This window comes from Leptonychotes weddellii, chromosome X, assembly GCF_054177405.1.
Source record: "Leptonychotes weddellii isolate Sample4059 chromosome X, ASM5417740v2, whole genome shotgun sequence".
NCBI classification, from domain to species: Eukaryota; Metazoa; Chordata; class Mammalia; order Carnivora; family Phocidae; genus Leptonychotes; species Leptonychotes weddellii.
The window spans coordinates 31321740-31341391 of record NC_138385.1 but is presented as its reverse complement, the minus strand read 5'-3'; the positions used below and the strand labels follow the sequence as shown (position 1 = coordinate 31341391).

At 42.5% G+C, this 19652-nt stretch overlaps 1 protein-coding gene across 1 annotated transcript in view; it reads right to left on the bottom strand.

The window, feature by feature from the left end:
- The window catches only part of TRPC5 (transient receptor potential cation channel subfamily C member 5), a 128883-nt gene that overhangs the window by 34348 nt on the left and 74883 nt on the right, over positions 1–19652 (bottom strand). Inside the window, exons 3-5 of the mRNA XM_081808387.1 lie at positions 16694–17030; positions 15187–15326; positions 10025–10347 (exon numbers count right to left, since the gene is read on the bottom strand). Of these exons, the coding sequence (XP_081664513.1) occupies positions 10025–10347; positions 15187–15326; positions 16694–17030 (800 nt within the window). The remainder of the gene's footprint in view (positions 1–10024; positions 10348–15186; positions 15327–16693; positions 17031–19652) is intronic.

Genomic DNA, 19652 nt, shown 5'->3' with positions numbered 1-19652 from the left:
TAGAGGAGTGGGCATTACCTGGTGGCCAGGTCCATAATAAAATCATCACAGATCACAGGGATGGAAAGGGATGTTGACCAAACCCCAGAAGCCTAATGTCGAAGGAATATCTGTTTTGATTTTAAAGGATGTGATTTTAAAGAAAATAATCCATTTTTATTTAGCAGAGAGTAAACAAACATATGGAACTTGATAGCTCAAGAAGGAGCACAAAGTGAGGATACAAAGATTCAAGAAGACTTGATATTAAATGTATGGAAGACAAATCCATCCCAGCTGGTTAAGGGGGAACTTGAGTGTGTTGAGAGCCATCCACAAATAGATCACAAAGCTAAGAAGGGCACAGTGGAATGAAGATAGGAACAGAACTGCAGTCCTCTGGACACTTTCTGAAAGTCTCATCTGTGAGATGGGCAGTTCATCTTTCAAAAGGTAGAAGTACTATGGAGAGGGTTTACCCTGTTGGACTTAAATCAGACCAGTGAAGAACAGGAGGATAAACCGAAATAGAAAGCCTCCTTGGGTGAAAGCAGTGATGTCATCCTGGATTTCACATGCCGATTCTGCAGTTCCCTAGACTTGCCATTTCTTATTCCATCATACATTTCATAAGCTTCTAACTCTGGATGGAATGCTCCGCTCCTGCCATGCTCCCAACTTCTAGCCTCCACTTTCATCCTGTCTCCTTCTCTGCCCACCTCTTGTTTGTCCTGCCCTGCCTCCTGCCCTACAAGGTTGGGTTAGGTGCTCCTCTTTTGCTCTCCCATTGCACCTTAGCCCGATTCTACAAAGGCATATATCACACTTCAGCGACAGTATAGGGGAGTAGCTAAGAGCAAACTTTAGACTCCTCCCCTATTAACTATTTAACTTTGGAAAACTTAAATAATCTTTAAACTTCAAGTTTCTTCATCTCTAAAATAGTTTATTGGAAGGATAAATACTAATTGCTAACATTTACTGTGCCCTTATTATGTGCCAGGCACTATGCTAAGTGCTTTGCCTGTCTTGTAATGTTTGATTCTCAGAATAACCCTGTGAAATAGCTACTGTTATTTTTTTTTTCAGATGAGAAACTAAAGCACAGAGTGGTCACACTGGTAGGAAGTGACGAAGGTAGGATTTGCCCCAGGCTCTTCTGATCCTGGAGCCCACATGCTTACTCACTTTTCTCTATTACATGGGATACCACATATAATGCACTGGGCACAGTGTTTGGCATAAGCATTAAAAATGGCAGCTATTCTAATTGTTTACTCATGTTCTTCATTAGTCTATGAACTTCTTGAGGATAAGGATGCCATCTTAACATCCTCATTGGCTGGCACGTAGCAGTTGCTGAATACATGTTTGTTGAATAAATCTGTTAGATGATGGGAGAAGCACACAACTAAGGAAAGTACAGATAATTGGTACCATCCTGTGATAAGAGTAGCAGGAAGGCTATGAACATAAAATAGGGGGAAAAGCAGGAGACAATCAATAACAATCTTTAAAACCTGGCCAGAAACATAAAGAGCCTTTGATGGGGACTGAGTTTGTATCCATGTAAATAAGATGGGAAAATATGGGCTGAATGCTGGGTAGAGAAATCACCACTGATTAAGTAGCAATAGCCACAATTGAATGGAGTTAGTCTACAAGGAGGTCCCCTGCCATGGCTTTGCATGTGTTCGTGATTATTGCAACTTTACACAACAAATTTTATGTAACTTCACAAAACCAGTCTTACACCTGCATCCCTGGATAAAAGCACAGACTACAGCTTGTATGCCTGGACTGAAATCCTGATTTGGCCACTTATCATCTGTGTAACTGGAGGCAGCCTGTTTAACTGCTTTGTACCCTAATTTCTCTATCTGTAAAACGAGTAATAATAATGCCTACCTCATAGCATGGTTGTGAGGATTAAATGAGTTAATTCATGTAAAGCTCATTTTGTACTAGTGCCTAGACCTAGCACTCAGTAAATATTAGATACTTTTATGATTATTGTTAACCTTCACATTTCTTTATTGTCTTCATAGATTGTCATCCATTTGCATATCTTGTTGTTCATAGTTGCAACCATAGTATGTATAATTTTTGTGTTTTTAAGAGTTACACATTTGGGATATGTTACTTTTTGTGTATATATAGAAACTTCACGTGTATCATTTTAATAACTGCCCAATATGCCACCCAGTGAATATCAAGCCTGTCTGACATTTTTGTCAATGCTTTGGATAAGAATAGATAGCAAGCTTCTAAGATCTTCAGATGACACAAGACTGGGAGGGATAGCTAATAGATGGGATGACAGGATCAAGATTCGGAAAGGTTTCAACAGCATGGAGCAATGGGCTGGAACTAACAAGATGAAATTTAATAGGGATCAATGTAGAGCTTTGCTCTTGGGCCATGTGCCCAAATTCAGGATGGGGGATGTAGGAGAAATGCCAAGGATTTTCTCTGACAGCAAGCTAAAAGTGGATCAGCAGAGTGACACTGTGCTAAGTGCTTTGCATGTGTTGTAATATTTGATTCTCAGATCTTCAGTATGGCCAGATACTTCAGCCATATGAGGCGGACAGTGCAAAAGTAAATCTAGAATCGAGGATAGGATGGGCATGTCGAACATCATTATGTCTTAGGCCTCTGTGGTAGGTACAAGGCTTACTAAAGTGGGGTAATCTCAGTCTGGTGGGTGAAAAAGCCAACAATGACTAACATACAAGTTATATTGTCATGGAGATGTGCTTAGAATGCCATGGGAAACCAACACAGGAGGAGCCTATAACTGAGAGTGGGGTTAGAATGGGTAAGAAGAGACTTAGAAGAGCAGGTGATTTTTCAGCAGAGACTTGAAAGATGGGTTAGAGTTTTCCAGGCTGGCCAGGTGGGGATGGGCATTCCAGGCAGGCAGAGGGAATGGCGTAGGATGCGCAAAGGCCCATAGGTCCAAGATGCTCTCCTGTAGTTGGGAAGATTAAGATGTTGCCTATGGGGAAGAGAAGTGAGAGGCTGGAGAGGTGGGGTCCACATTATCAAGGCCCTGTGTGTTATGGTAAAGAGGTGGATTTTACACTGGAGAAGATTTCAATACCTGGCAGGCATGAAGCTGGGTGGTGACAAGATGAGACTGGTATTTACAAAGAAACTTCTGTGAGGCAGGTGGGATACTGTTTGGAGAAGAGAGAAGACTGGAAGCAGGTAACCCGGTGTGTGGGTGACTGTGTGGGTGGGCGGGCACCCGCGCATGCGCGCGCCCGCCCACCCACCCACGCACCCACGCATGCGCGCGCCCGCCCACCCACACACCCACGCATGCGCGCGCATGCCCATGCATGCATGTGCGTGCATGTGCGTAAGGATAAATTCAAGATATATTTAGAAAGTCCAACCGGCGGGGCGTGGTGAGAGACTGGACGAGTTGCGTGAGGAAGAGGGTAAGAGGCATAGATGACTCCTAGGATTCTGTCTGGTGTTTAATAAGTTGAGGAATTAAAGGGGAAATAGGTTTGGAGTGGGGATATGGAGATAACGGAATTTAGCTGTGGACATTTTTGTGTTTGAGACGCCCGTGACACAGCCATGCGCTTTCAGGAGGTATCTGGAATTGAGGGCTGGAACCTCAGAAAGAGATAATAAGACCAGCAAGTTAGCTTCTTGCCACTTCCACCGTTTTTCTGTCACAGGCCCCATGCCCTCAGAATGCTAATGCCTTTCCAGTTGCTTCTCTCGGTGGTAAATGAAGGCCAGGTGTCCCCAGGATAGAGTACTAGACTTAAAACCGCCAATAGTATCGTCATGTGGTTGTCAGCAAGGAGAGTGAGGTCTTCCTGAACTATGTGCCTGGGGAAAATATCTTTTTTTTTTTAAGCCAAAGAATAGCCAAGGCGTCTCTGGAAAATCAGAAGGAAAAGGATGACAGTAAGCCGATGGTATAGTTTATGTTAGGTATATAAATGGGCTTGTTTTCTCTTTCTCTTAAAAATTGACTTTTTCTGGTGCTCTGACCAAATAGTGTGTATTTTAGCAGGTATTATAAATGCCTGAGTTGAGGTGTTTAAAAGAAAACATAAAGCTGAGTCAGACCTCTATGGAGGAAAAAAAACCAACACCTAGAGGAAAAGTTGAGGTAACATTACTGCTGATTTGGCTCCAGCATGACAATGCTTCTTTATACCTGATGCCCCAAGGTATAATTTTGTGTGTGCCAGGTACCCATTCTTGTCAATTGTCCCTGCTGGGCAAGTGATGGGAACAAAATCTTAGTTGGCAACAGGGGTGTTAATAATGACTATACTAACTTGCAAGAAGGCATTTCATAAACTTCTTCAGCAGAGTTTACATGAAAGGGTAATTGGCAGGGACCTGGCCTCCTGGAAGTCACCTCACATTCAGGTGTTCAGTTCTGTTGCACACTTTGATGTGAACAAATGCAGCCTCCTGGTGCTCAAGCTACTACAGAATTGCTCTTCATATTGAAAACAGGTTGATAGGAGTTCTGCCTCTAGAGGAATGGAGGAGAGGAAGCAGGGCCTTGCCAAGAGGCACTAGCAAGGTGACCGGTTGCCGTTACACACTCCTGGTTGGCTTAACCAAAAAAACCACTATCTTCTCATCAACCCATATGGCTTCTTGTTTTCCTTTCACATGAGTCTGATTTCCCCGAAGCAAGATTTTCCCCCCAAGTTCTGGGAAGAGAGGCAGGGGTTGTGGCCTAGTGGAGGGAGTGGGTACTGAAAATGGGCAATGGAGTGAGCCAACATTTTTCAAACTCTGTGCATTGGTATGTCATCCTGGCCAGTACATTTGGGTGTAATCTCTCCCTACATCGTGGGTTCACAATGAAACATCTCTGAGAAGACCCGCAGTTAAGAAATCTTTTAAAATTTGTCCTAGTATTTCCAAAAATCAGTCATATTTATGTCTCTTAACATCCCCGTGAACTGTGGTTATTTGTAACCCATTTTAGGAAATGCTGCTAGAAACAAATAATACGGGTAGGCTACATAGGATTGTTTTTTCCCCTCTCTATTGGTGCAACTTGGGGGTGAGCAGAAACTCCTTTTTCCCCCTGGCCTTTGTTATTGAAAACATTTCTAGGACATCTGAGTTCACTGAACTGCCTTAGTTTATAGTGTTAAGAGGAAAAAAATGTATCTTAGTTTAATGTCTAAAACCCTCTCATGACTGTGAATACCAGTGATGAGTGGCACTTTCCAGAACTGGGGGGTTGAGATGGACAAGTTATAGGACATTGAGTCTAGGGTAAGCCCAGGACCTCTTCTGGAATCTAACAAATTTCCTATCGTGTGCTTATTTTCTTCTTGTTTGTTTCCCCTAACAGTGATTTTCAGAAAATAAAAGCCATCTTGGAGGCTTGAAGGTCCTAAAGAAGTAGACGTTGAGTTTACAAAGAAAAGGTACAGAAATTCCATGCGTCTGACAGCAGTGGACTCATGGACTCATGAGCTGTTTCCTTGTGTCCCAAGTGGGAAAAGGAGACATTTCTGATCCGTGCTAGGGGCCCTAAATTAATTCCAGAAGGTGAACTGATTCTAATCTTGCCTTCAGCCTGTCCACTGTCTAGCTTCCTCCTGTGAAAGGGGATATGGGTATCACTGGGAGGTGCTCACAGGCTTTTATTGTAAGCCCTGTCTGTGCTCTACTTCGGGCTATGGCACGGAGAATTTGTCCCTCCCAGCACTCCAGCTTCTATTCCACACTGTGTGGACTCAGGCAATCTTACTGGTTCTTATGAAGCATGCCCAATTAATATTGCTTGAAGGGTGGATTTGCATGCCTTCTGTCTTACAATACTAGGTAGGAGAAACACTCCCCAGTTGGATATAATGTCCATCCCCACAATGTAATCTGGCAGAAGGGATGCAACCACTTTGCCTAAAGCCTGTTCAAACGTACCAGTTCTCCTACAAACTTTTACCTTAATTCCATCAACTCCTATGGTCCTACCTCCAGTCTCTGTTAGGATTTCATTGACAGGCTTTGGCTTTTTAATACTTGGTAGGGGAAATTTTCCCCAGCCAGACATAATATTCATTCCCATAAAAACATTTAGGTAAAGGAGACAGCGTTTTTACATAAAGCCTGCTCAAACATTCCACCTTTCATGATCTTATCAACCCTTACGTTTTTATTTTTTTATTTCTTTTTTCTAATATTTTATTTATTTTTGACAGAGATTGAGTGTACAAGCAGGGGAAGCAGCAGGCAGAGGGAGAGGGAGAAGCAGGCTGGTGTGGGGCTCGATCCCAGGACCTTGGGATCATGACCTGAGCCAAAGGCAGATGCCCAACCATCTGAGCGACCCAGGCGCCCCTTTATTTCCTTTTAAGTAAGCTCTACACCCAGCATGGGGCTTGAACTCATGACCCTGAGATCAAGAGTCACGTATTCTATATACTGAGCCAGCCAGGCGTCCCTACCCTTACATTTTTATATTTTCTCAATCTAATTGTAGCCTGAGTCAGGGTGTCACCAAGGGGTTTTGGTACCACAGTTAGGAGGAGTCCTGAATGAATGAGTCCAGAAACTTCTCTTTTCCACCTTCTGACCATTTTACCCACTCTTGTGCAGAAGGCTTTGGGTTCCCAGCCAGAGTTTGAGCCAAGGGACCCTGGCCTTTTTGTCAATCTTTAACTTGATTCATCTGTCCAAACACTGCCCCAAATGATTGCTGGTCAGGTTTCTCATTGCAATTTTGCCTGCTGGCTTTTTAAAAGTTCTCCAAACTGGGATAAATAGAGTAGACTTGTCTTGGGACCTTTAATGTTGAGGGACCAACACAGAGTCCCTTTGGCCCTCCCAACCTTTGGCAGTGTTGTACTAAAATCTTTAATTCTATCAAAGTCTGTTTTATTCATCTCATTTCTTAATAACCATCTAAAGATTTCCATCCTGTGGGATGAGTCCTGGGACTCCTCTCTGTTTCCTCTTTGTTTTGCTCCTTTCAATATTTGCTTTATTCACCTTATTCCTTACTAACTGTTCAAAATCTTCTACCTTTGTGGCCTTTTCCTATTCTATTGTTAATTAACCTGATGTTTTTATTAAGACCCATGAGAGAAAGCTGAGACATCAAATTGGCAAAGGCTTCCCAGAGTGTTTTTTGGTTTTGCAGCAGTAAGGTTATATGGGGTGCTCGTGTGAAAGAGACCCTTAACCACAGCATTTACCATGACCTGGGTAATGGGCATATTCAGCAGGCAAATAACTCAGTCATCTTAAAGCCAGTTCCATGTAGCTTGCATATGAAGTATGTCAGCGGCTTCATCTGGGGTATTCCACTTGGCATTTTTGGGGCAATTGAGAAGTCCCCCTTCTCAGGGTAAACAGACCCTACAGTGGCTTTTATCCAGTTAACTGGCCTGGTCATTCCCTTAGGAATAACCTCCTTTGTATCTGGATCACATATCGCCATCTGTAATTGTTCAGTCATGAGCCGTGGGTCCTGTATCAACCCAGACATGCCCTTCCACTCCACAGTATTCAAAATCAAAGGCACAGCTCCTAAATTAGTTCCTCTCATAATTTATTTTAGTAAAGGGTCTTCAGGAAGCTGATGATACTGATCCACAAAATGAAAACAGTTCTTTCACACTATACTCTCTGGTTTCAATAGTTTCTTGATTTTGCCCTCCCCCACCATTGACTACTTTCTTGGTGACCTGAGGTCTTAGAGGGATCTACAATTCTTACCTTGGGGTGTGACTTTGAGTCTAGTGGCCCAAACTCAGACTGATGCAAATCTGAGCTTGGTTTAGCATCAAGGCCCAACCCAGCACTTTCTTTTACTTTCATTTTAGCTATTATGGATAATATCCAAGGGATTGTATGTTTAGCATGGTTATTATTATTTTGTATTTCCTTATATATCCAATGAGCTAACTCTTCAAGAGTTAGGTTTACTACTGAAGTGGTTCAGAATAAGGCTCCCCAAAGTATACCATTTTGGCACGCGAACTATTTTGAGCTGAAGGTAATCAAGACCTAGAGGGCTCAAGAGAAATTTTCGCCCCTCCTTTAACTACCTAGAAGATTTAAGTTGGAAAATTTTCCCAAAATGAGAGTTTTTACCAGAGATAAATTTTATCTAAATGACCATCTGTATGGCAGGGCAAACACCTAATTGCCAAATATCTGCTGTTCTTCTTGTCCTGTGAATCACCGTTTGAAGCCCCAGGCCTATATCCCATTCCTTAGCTCAGGATGGTATATATACCTCATTTTACCTTTCTGTCTTTGAACCTCTCATATATGGGGGGTTCTCATACCTACGAAATTAAATTTGATTTTCTCCTGTTTATTTGTCTCATATCAATTTAATTCTTAGACCAGCTGGAAAAACCTTTGAAGGGTAAAAGAAAAATTTTCATCTCCAACAGCACCATTTCTAAATTCAGTTGGTAATTTTTACCTTTAGTAATGGATCACAGTGCAGCTGCAGTTTCATACTGTGGGTAAGTAGGTAGCCATCCAGGGATCAAAGGTTCATCATCCCCTGCCCTTTTATCCTTTCTCTTCCCAAACCACACGTTTCCATGAGTCAGGGCTCTTTTAGCAAGTTCTATTTCTCTGATGCCAACTAAGGGCTTCTGAACCCAACATGTGGATGTGGGGAGGATTTCCCCCCATACCACGGATTCTCCAACACCAGCTAGGTGTCCTGTAATTCAGTGCAGTTCTGACACTACTGGGAGATAATGTTAGATTCTGTGGATTAAGTGTTCAGTCCCTACAAGACTACCCTCTTTCCCCCACTTCAAATGTCAGTCCAGGTTGTTACCTGTGATTCTGACTGATGGGTTATAGATCAGGGGTTCCCACAGCCTTCTCTTTGGGTTCAGTTAATTTGTTAGAGTGGCTTACAGAACTCAGAGAAACATTTCACTTACTAGACTATTGGTTTATCATAAAAGGATATAACTCAGGAACAGCCAGGTGGAAGAGATGCATAGAACAAAGTAATGGGGGAAAGGGGCAGAGCTTCCATGCCTTCTCCAGACACCACATTGTCCCCAAATCCCCATGTGTTCACCAATCTGGAAGCTCTCCAAAGCCTATCTTTTGGGTTTTTGTGGAGGCTTCATTGCATAATCATGATTGATTAGACTCATTGGCCACTGGTGATTAAACTCAATCTTCAGCTCCTCTCCCCTCCCTGGTGGTTGAGGGGTGGGACTGAATGTTTCAACCCTTTAGTCACATGGTTGATTCCCCTGGCAACCAGCCTCCATCCTTAGGTGGGGGTCCAAAAGTCACCTCCTTAACACAGCAAAAGACACCTTTGTCACTCTTGGCCCTTAGGAAATTCCAAGGCTTTTAGGAGCTCTGTGCTAGAAACAAGAAGGCCAAATACATATTTCTTATTATACATCATCATATCCCAGGCTGCATTAAGAAATTCTTGCATCCATCCTTTTTCTTTGTTCTTGATTCAGAATAGTTAAATTAGCTTTGGTCATCAATTGTTCAGAGGAATAGCCTTGCTCTTTTATGTCCTTGGTTAGTGATACTTTTTTGAGTAAGGAATTATTTATTCCCTTCCCACAAATTCCTTTAAAAATATGAGGTACTACCAAAATCGTTCAGAACTAGCTCTTTAGATGAGTTCCTGGGAGCCCATGTCTGTATTTGTCTCTTTCCTCTCTCACCTAACTGCTTCCTCTCTTAATCTTCTATAGTCTTCAGACCCTTTGGGTTGATCCATAAGTGAGGTTTGTGTGCACTGTCAAGAAACAGTGATAAAGGGGCGCCTGCGTGGCTCAGTCGTTAAGCGTCTGCCTTTGGCTCGGGTCATGATCCCAGGGTCCTAAGCCTGGCATCGAACTCCCTGCTCGGCAGGAAGCCTGCTTCTCCCTCTCCCACTCCCCCTGCTTGTGTTCCCTTTCTCGCTGTCTCTCTCTGTCAAAAAATAAATAAAATCTTAAAAAAGAAAGAAACAGTGATAAAGCTGTGGACTGAAAATAGAGCAAAGGAAGAGAAAGCAGAAAAAGGCCAAAGGGGGGGGTCTTACGTGGAGAAGGCATTATTCTGTTTCTCACATCGGATTCCCTTGCAGTTGTTTGGCTCATCGATCGCTCTGGTCTCATAATAAAAGTAAAGCTGGTTCAATCCATTGGCAAAAGCCAGCAGTACTAGGCAGTAGATAAAGAGAAATTTGAGGATATCAAGCAGCATGCGCCCCAAAGAGATCTGCAGAGGCCCTAAGTGGGAGTTGGCTGTGAACAGGGATATGAGACGCAACGAACTTAAGATGTTGGATATTGCAAAGAGTGCTTCTGCAATCAGGGTCGGGTGCCACATTTCCCATTCTTCCCTTGGACGAGAACCATTATACTGTAAGAAACAAGTGCACAAGATGAGAGGTACAGTGAACATTTATAAAACTTTTTCCTCTTTTCTCCTGTCTAGCACCCAAATAAAGCTACCAAAGTAAGCATCAAGCATTCATTTATACAACAGGCCCTGTGCATGGCACTGTTTGTCTCCCCTCCCTATCCAATCAATATATGATGCTAATAACGCTTTTCCTCCCACTCTCACCCAAATATATTCCCTGCATATACAGACAAAAATGAATTTTAGAGCAATCATCTGGAGCAACCACCTGTGGTTTATCCACAGGCATTTTCTAACTGTGAGTTTACCAGATTGTTGGGGAGTGTCACTGGAACAGTGCCACTGGTACGCCCCAGGTAGTGGGGACAAATTACTCTGCTTCCTAATGAGATTTCAAATCAGATTTACCTCCCCAATCCCCCATTTCCTTCTGAGCACCATGGACACCTTGTAGTTACTGAAGGACTAGGGATAGGTTCGGCCTCCTCGGTGTGCAATGTTCATCCTGACTTCCTGGCTGACTTGCAGTTTGGGGCTGTTAGAGCAACCTTGTCATTACTCAGCTTTCCGCTGAATTTTAGCAGTCTGTAATGTATTTCATACTATTAGAAAAAGCATGTCAACCTTCCAGGTAGTGAATTTAGTACTGTTCCACATGGTGGTGTAGGCATGTATTTTATAGTTCCTTTGACAGACCTACAAGTTCAAATGTCCTTCTAGTACAAATGAAGAACCAAGGGGTTGAAGGAGGGGAAGAGCCAGTATTTCTGGGGTTGGTTGCCCATTTTTCAGCCCTATCCTGGACTTCCAGGTCCTGGAATATAGGGAGCAGCTTTATAGAAAGATGGCTTCATTGTGAGACCTTAGGTCCGATTTGGGCTTTGTCAACTTAAAACTGCCTGTATCTCTCCATTTCATCATAGAATGAGTATAATATCTACTCCTGTCCACTGCACAGGTTTGTGATTATGTATCCATATGTGAGAGAATGTGTGCTCCATAAGGAGAGATGTTACGGAAATATAAGAATTTGCGTATTACCTTCCCCAAGACAGAAGTAGATTTTGCCTGGAATTCAATCCGAAGCATATTGCCTAGAGCGCTCATCTAAATATCGCAATTTCTTAGGACTAAATGTAAACAACTTTTCTGAAAAAATGTTGCATTGGGGGCCAGATCATATTGTTAGCATTTCTAAACTGTGCTTCAGTTCCAACAACTGACAAAACTGGTGTTGTTAAAATCATTTGTGTGTATCCAATATTCTTCATTGTCAGAGGAGTTGGGAGAAACCTTGCCACCCTTGTGCTTCTGTTTCAGATGAACTCTAGGTGGCTAATTCGTTTTATACACTCTTGGCCAAATCTTGTATCTCTACATTTTTCCTTCCCAAACAACCACAACAAAAACACCCCACATTGGCTGCATCGCAGTGAGGGGTGGGCATTGTCATGCCTGTTTTACAAGTGGAGGAACTGAAATCCAGATAGGCAGAGTGACTTGCTTCAGATCACACAGCAAGCTAGTGGCAGAGCCAGGACTAAAATTGTGATCTCCATACACTCGGTCTGGCATTATCTCCATTAAATGTTCACTCAAATGATAGTTGATGTCACAGCACATATGTTAGATGGGTCTTTAAAAGTTCTGAGCTCTATGTGAGAGATGGAGACTACTGATAATGAAACAGACTTATATTTTAAAACTAGAAATTATCAACTGGAACATGCACAGCTCATAATTCAGGATTTTCTCCCTCCATAATTACAGCTGTAAGCACAGGGAAGTCTGCTGCCCGGGGGACAGTGAGTCTGCATTTGTAGAACATTCAGAGGTGTGAAAAATGATTCTTATGGCAAATCTGTGTTTTGCATCTATACCTTTGGAGGAAGATATTATAGAATATGAGAGCAGGGAATAAACTTGGAGCTCTTTTAGCATCAAGGTCAGCAAACTTTTTCTGTCAGGGGCCATATAGTAGATATTTTTGGCTTGGTGGGTTATATGGTCCTTGTCACAACTACTCAACTCTTCCTTGTAGAACTAATAGGGAATATGTGAACAAATGGATATGGCAGCAGGCCAGATTTGGTCTGCAGACCATAGTTTGATGGCTCCTGGTCTAATACAAGTGGTTTGCAAATTGTGTTCCTTGAAGACTGAAGGTTCAGTAGAGGCATCTGGTAGCCACTCTGGGAGCCAAAGAGGAGGCCTGGGAGATTGATTCCTCAATCCGAATTCAATCTTTGAGCTCTCTAATATATTGAAGTTCTGAATAAGTTTTAACTTCAAGATACGGTTTCATGGAAAAAAATAAAAGGCTGACAGCCACTGATCTAGTTCAATCTGCTTATTTTTCAGAGGCAGAATCTCAGGCTCAGGGAGGTAGAAGGATGACCTATGGTATTCTAGCTTGGGACAGAGCAAGGATTACATTCAGGTTTCCTGATTCTTGAGTTAGTGATACTAGGAGGCGAGTGATTTTTCTTACATTGTTTGAGATAGAATGCAGATTGAAAATTGGCCTCCATGTCTTTCAAAGGGGTATAAATGGCACTCTGACAATTCATGAAGCAAAATATGAAGAGGGCCAGCCTAAGGTAGGGACTTAATTATAAGGATGGAGTGGGAGATTGTGTCTTCAGCCAAATACTGGCTGAAGAAAGGACCATAACTCAATGGGTACCAAAGTTCAGATTTAGTTTGAATGTATGGAAGTAAGGTGGTGGTGGGATAAATCTCAGTGGTACTATCCTAGAAGACACAAAGATAATTATTCTCCATTTGTAGGATTATCTGGGGGGCACTGAGGGCCGATCTTATGTGTATTTGTTCCTTTTGAGTACTTTGGTATGCGCCTTTTGGTTTCTGTTGTTGAAGACCATGTGCAGTGGAGTATATATCTTGTTTTTGCTCTAATAAAGGATCTTCTGTAAGGCCAGCTTATCCCATGGCATTTCTGTACTGCCTTAGTACAACAGTGATCAGAAATGTTTCAAGGGGCCTGGGGACCAGCTTTTGTGGCTTTACCTCATAGAGGTTGTCTCAGCCTACTTGGAGAAGTTCATCTCAGACTAGTATGTCTCTGTGGATGAGCAGACCAGACTGACCATTTGCAATTTCTCATTGCAAATCCAAATCTGCATGTGGCATGTCTTGCTTCATTAATTCTTTTTTTTTTTTTTTTTGAGAAGAACTCCAACTTTTTGGCAAATGTCTCCTTTGGGTTAAGTGTTTATCAGTTGAGGGGCATTTATTCAGCTTAATATAGCTGATTTATCCTTCCACTATGTGATGGGGAAGTTCTAGCTCCTTGGAATCCCTGCCAGTGAAATTGAATAGGTTATAAAATTAGTTAATATTGGGAATCTGTAGACATGTTTATATCCCTAAGAGTAAATCCTTTTCTTGATCATTTATTCTAAACTTTCTTGTTTAAGCAAAACCTACCAATTTCTAGATTGATAATCTGTTGTCCCTCCTGTGTATAAATAACACTTCCAAAGGAAGAGGGTTTTTTTTTTTTTTAAAGGCAAACAGTGTTACTTAGTCAGCAGAGTGCCAGAATTACATGGATTTCATCCAGGCACATTAACCAGAGAGATTCAAACATTTTCCTCACCAGCTTTTTCTTGTAAGGAAGTTGTAAGTATGTGTTAAACGATCACCACAAGTATAAGGCATACTCTTAGGCTTCTTTCAAAAATGTTTCATGACTGCATTCAATATTCATGCTCCACATAACTAACTCCCAAGGTCTTCAAATTTATGCAATATGCATATTAGGGATATAAAAATAAGTTGTTGGAGATTTGGGGGACAGCCATATTCCCATTCTAAAACTCCCTAATGTGGGAGTTAGTGCCAAAAAGCATGACTGACTAGACAGTCTTGGAGATTGAATTGTCAGCTTTTCCTCATGCTGGAGAAGTTCAACTCAGGGTAGAAGGAGCCAGCCATTCTATCATCTAATGAGCACCAAATCTGAACCCAGGGCCTAGGACTACCCAATATGAGATGTTGGACATGAGGCTATTTTTCAGGACAATTTAGGCTGTACATTGTGTGGGAAAAGCATTAAGATACTCTGTGTGTGTGTGTGTGTTCATTATCTGAATTGGTACCGAGGCATAGGTTGAGTGATACTCAGAAAGCTGGATTTATAACAGCTTGAATGATCATCCTGGTGCTGGAAGTAATGAGGGAGGCAGAGATGATTAAAGATCTCTGTCTCCTGCAGTGAAGTTTCTAGGGTTCCTCTACCTGTCATATGAAGAACACTTGAGGGAAGTGTGAATACTTAGCTTTGAGATGAGTCAAGCCAGCAAGTTAGGGAGAGATGGCTTCACACTGGAAGCACTATTCAGAAAAAGGAAGAGCTTTGTTCTGTTTGACCCAACAGGGAATAAGGATTATTAATGGATGTGTCCCAGGGAAAATAATATTAGAAAAACATAAAGTAGCACTTTTTAATGAAGTGACAAGGGTTAAGAGAGGTTTTTGGAGATTGTGAATTCAGTGTGTTTTCTGTCCCTGACCTATGGAAGCATCAGTGGACCATCTTGGCAAGGATATTGTAGAGAGGATTTAAACACTCACTGGGTGGGGTTGGTGGCTGTCAGAGTTTAAGAAGCTAAAGATTCATTTGTAAATTGTTCTATTCTTCACTTAGGTGGAAACTACTTACAAACTATTGAAAGAATGTTTATATGGTACTTTCCCGCATGGATTGGACTGTCAACAACAGTTTTCGCCTAAACTCTTCATGCTCCCCATGCTAAAGCTTAATGTAACCCAAATCACTGCTTAAGAAAAAGGGCAAACATTCCAAGTTACCTTGACATAGGCCACAATCTTCAAGGAAATGGTTGCCAGGTAGAGTGAGTTCATTGCAAAATCCATCAGATTCCACCAGTCATGGATATATTCAGTAAATCCACCATCCCACATTTCCTTAATCTCCCCCCAAATGAAACCTAAAGAATGGAGGCAAGAGGTTTATTTCTAGACAGGGTCAAAATAGTATCATAGTCATCACAGTAGGATTCCCCTGAGTAAAGACAGGCAGAAGCAATGAATGAATTGAGATCACTGGAGAGAAGCCCCCAGAGATGGTAATAATAACATATCTCTTTTTCTTTCCTGCGTCACCTCTCAGTTGTGGATTTGCCAAACCTGATAGGCTTTACCTGAAGATGCTCATGCATTATACTTTTCCAGATGCTACTCACTTTTAGAATTATTATTATAGTTACTGGTGCTGTTGCAATTTTGGGTGCTTGATTCTATCCTATTCCCATTTTGAAGAGGAAATTTATTAATTTCATTAATAAACTAATGAGGTCAATATTATCCTATAGTCTTTAGTTTCCATCATGTGCTAGAGGGAAAACTCAGTAAGTTTTGAGGTGAACTAGCTGACCTCCAACCGAATTACTGGATGTTGAGGCTGACACTAGGCAAAGGGGCCCAAAATAACTTAGAACCCTCTTTTCTCCTTTCTCCTCTCATTGTGTGGGGGGTTTTGTGGAATTCTGCCTGATGACATAGATGTTTCTTGAATCTTGGAATCAAGAAACCAGTAAAAGGTGTGGCTGTAGTCTTAAGGCAGTGCTTCTCAGGCTTTAAAGTGCATGTCAATCACCTGGGGATAATGTTGAAATTCAGATTCTGATTCCCTAGATCCAGGGTGGGACTTGAGATTTTGTATGTCTAACAAGTTCCCAGGTGATGATGCTGACATTGCTGATTTGGGAATTACAGTTTGAGTAGCAAGGATTTGGAGGATAGCAATGCATTGGAGGGTCCAATGCAATCTAACCATGCTTGGAGACTACTGGTGAAGTTACTTTTACCATGAATTGTGTGAATTTCCCAGGTTCCCCTCCCGACTGTGGAATCATTACCTATATAGGATGTGGACCCTAAACAAGTACTAGGATTCTCTGGAGTAGCCACAAGAAAGGTTCAAGTGCTCTTGAGTTATAGAAAGGGCATTGAATAGATTAACACTTGCTCTGTCTAGCTTACCTGCAACCCATTCTGACTGATATTAGGCTTTCCTTCCACACCAACTGATACACAATTTCCTGTCCTTGAAGATGTTAGGTTAGCAGAATTAAGCCCTGGGTTCACTGCCAGTCTCACTGTGGGCCAGGTAATACTAAGTGACCGGGGCCTGGGGAAGAAGGAACCATATTTCTGAGACTCCCAACAAAGGACTTCCCCACGGCACAAAGAGAAGATGTCCTGATTCAGGGCCAGTCCATCTGCCTGTTCCAGTATTTTCTGTAAACAGGAGCAGCAGGCAGTCTGGCCATAGCTCCTGGTTTCTTTGACTCACCGAGAACCCAGGGCAATATCATCCATTCCACGACAGTTGGGGGAGGCCCCTGTACATGAAGGTCTGTCCTGACGATATGCTGAGAAGCCAGGAGAAGCATGAAGAGGAAGGTCAGATATGATGCTGTGTGGCAGATAAACTTGATAAAGGGTTTCTTGATGAACAGCCCAAGGTTGCTCCTGGGTGAGATCAGATAAGCTATAGACAGCATGGGAAACAGGAACCCAATGGTCATGCAGGTAAGCAGCTTGACTACCCAGTGTTTCCGTCGCCATCCAGGGAAGCCGTCATACCACAGGGTGGCAAGTAACTGTTGGCAATTAGGCTGAGCAACAAACTGGGAAAGAAAGAGAACAAGTTAGGCATCTTGGACGTCCAGGGTGATGTCTACATTCATAATACCTCTCCTAGTTTACAGCCAGCTTCATGGCCAATCCCCAGAAGAGGCCTTTTTTCCAGATTTCCATGAATGGATCTAACCCCAGAGACAGCTCTACATCTCAGGCTATGAGACTGGATTTTCCTTAGGGTTATTTGCTTCATATATTAAGCAAAATCACTCTTTTGGGTTTGTGCTTTGTCATACTTCCCTATTCTTCCTCCCATGATCTTAGAGAAATGGTTCCCAAACCTTGGCTCTCCATCAGATTCATCCAGCAAACATTAAAATATTCAGATTCCCAGGTTACACCAAAGACTGACTAAATGAGCATCTCTGGGGAGTAGAGCCTGGGCAGCTGTTTTACAAAGTTCTTCTGGGAATATCTATGTCTTTTAGCAGAGAATCATGAGGACATTTTATTTCAAATTGGTTCACTTTTACTCATTCCCTGAGCTTACGTGAGGTCATCAACAAATGTGCACTATGTTTGGGCAAACACAAACTGGCAGAGAATAAACTCATGCCTGTGGCTATGGTTTAGAATGGAAATGAGTTCCCTGCTTGATTTTGTCTCTTTTCCCCTTTGGTTTTGAGCACCTCTTGGTTGGCTAGCAGTGAATCAGCTTGCTGCTTTGCCATCTATTAACACCCTCTCAAGTCTAGACACGCAGAAGAGGGAACAATATTTGGGGGCCCAAATTACAACACTGTGTACTAACTCAGCTGGGATTTTACTTAATGGCAATCTCCAAAGTGTCAGTGATTAATAGTTAAGGAATCATCAGGATTGCAAGTCATCATCAAGCTGCCACTTCCTGGTAAGCAACTCAATAGGGAGCTCAACTGTCAGCCGTGATTTTAAATACTGCCTACATTTCCCAGCTTCCCATGGGAAAGGTTAAATAGAGCTGTACCATATAGCTTACTAGGACAAAGGAAATAAAATTCTTCCATGATTTAGCTGACACCCGAGGTAGACTAGCCCAACTTTACTGTTAGTATATCTGTGAAGGTCCCTGGCTTCCCACCAAAACCATTCTGCTCTTCCTTGAGCACATAGCTGGACTACACCTTCCAGTCTCCCTTGCAGTGAGATGTGGCCACATGACTAAGTTCTTAATAATGGGACTGCTGAGAAATGATGGGTGGTACTTCCAGGCCTGGCTTATAGAAGTTTCCCATGTGTGTTCCTCCATGTTCTCTCCTGCTTCTGGCTGACTAGGATGTGGTAACCCAGGATGACCTAGGAGTTTCTGTCAGCTCGTGTCCGTCAATGACCATATAGAGGAGAGCTATCCTGCCAATACCTGCCTTGGACTGTTACATGACTGAGAGGATTCTAGTATGTTTGAGCCATTATGTATTTGGGAGTCTAGACTACCCTAAAGCACTTTACTATTATGAAACTATCAAAAAGAAACTCTAACATTTTTTTATCATGTGATCTCATCTTCTTCAAAGATGCTTATGATCCCCAACATGTCCTGGATCACATAGAAAGACACAATCCTATAGTCTCTTACTACTCTTCTTGGCGCACAATAGCCTATGCCAGAGGCTGGGATGAAAAAGTCCTAAGAAAAAAAAAAGGACAGAAAAGTAGAAGTTAGGTACAGCAAGATGTTTGGATGCAGTGGGAAGAGCACTGGGAGTGCACAATCTAGTGAGGGAGATGGATGTATAAAAAGGCGGTTATAAAACAGTGTAGTAAGGGCTTAAAGTTAAAATGGATATGAAGAAAGCATAATGGGAGCACAAAGGAGAGCAAATCTGGACTGCTCAGCCAAGGCTCCCTGGTGCAGGTGATACGTGAGTGGAGCATGACATGATGTGTAGAAGTTGGTTAAGTGTAGGAAGGGAAACGGAGTTATGGAGAGGGAAAAGGAGTGAACAGCCAAAGCAGAGGGTATGACATGACTAAAGGCATCGAGGTTAAAAAAGAACATGACCTGTATGAGGAACTAGAGCAGTCTGGGGTGGCTACAGCTTGAAATGCAAAGCTGTGAATGGCAGGAGATAGGACTGGAGAAGTAGACAGGGGTTACAGAAGATTAAAATGATAACCTTTGGCTACTGTAAATAGTATGACTCATTTTAAAAGAGATAGGGAGCCATAAGCAATATGTTTATGTGTGTGAGTGTGTGCGAGTGTGAGCGTGTGTATTTGTGTGTGTTTAGAGTAGTGGAGTAGTTAAGACTCTCCACTGTAGACTCTGGAGCTAGATTGCATTGGTTCTCTTTGTTCTTCAGTGATTTTGTCTGAAGAATGGAGATCATAGCATCTACCAGCAAGGGTTGGTGTGAGAATTAAGATCACTTATGGGGTGCCTGAGTGGCTCAGTCGGTTGAGCGTCCAACTCTTGATTTTGGCTTGGGGTGGTGGGATCGAGCCCCATGCTGGCCCTGCAATTGGCGGGGAATCTGCCTGAGATTCTCTCTCTCCCTCTCCCCCTGCCCCTCCCCCTACTCATGCGCACGCACACACACACACACACTCTCTCTCTTTCTCAAATAAATAAATAAATAGGAGTGCCTGGGTGGCTCAGTCAGTTAAGCGTCTGCCTTCAGCTCAGGTCC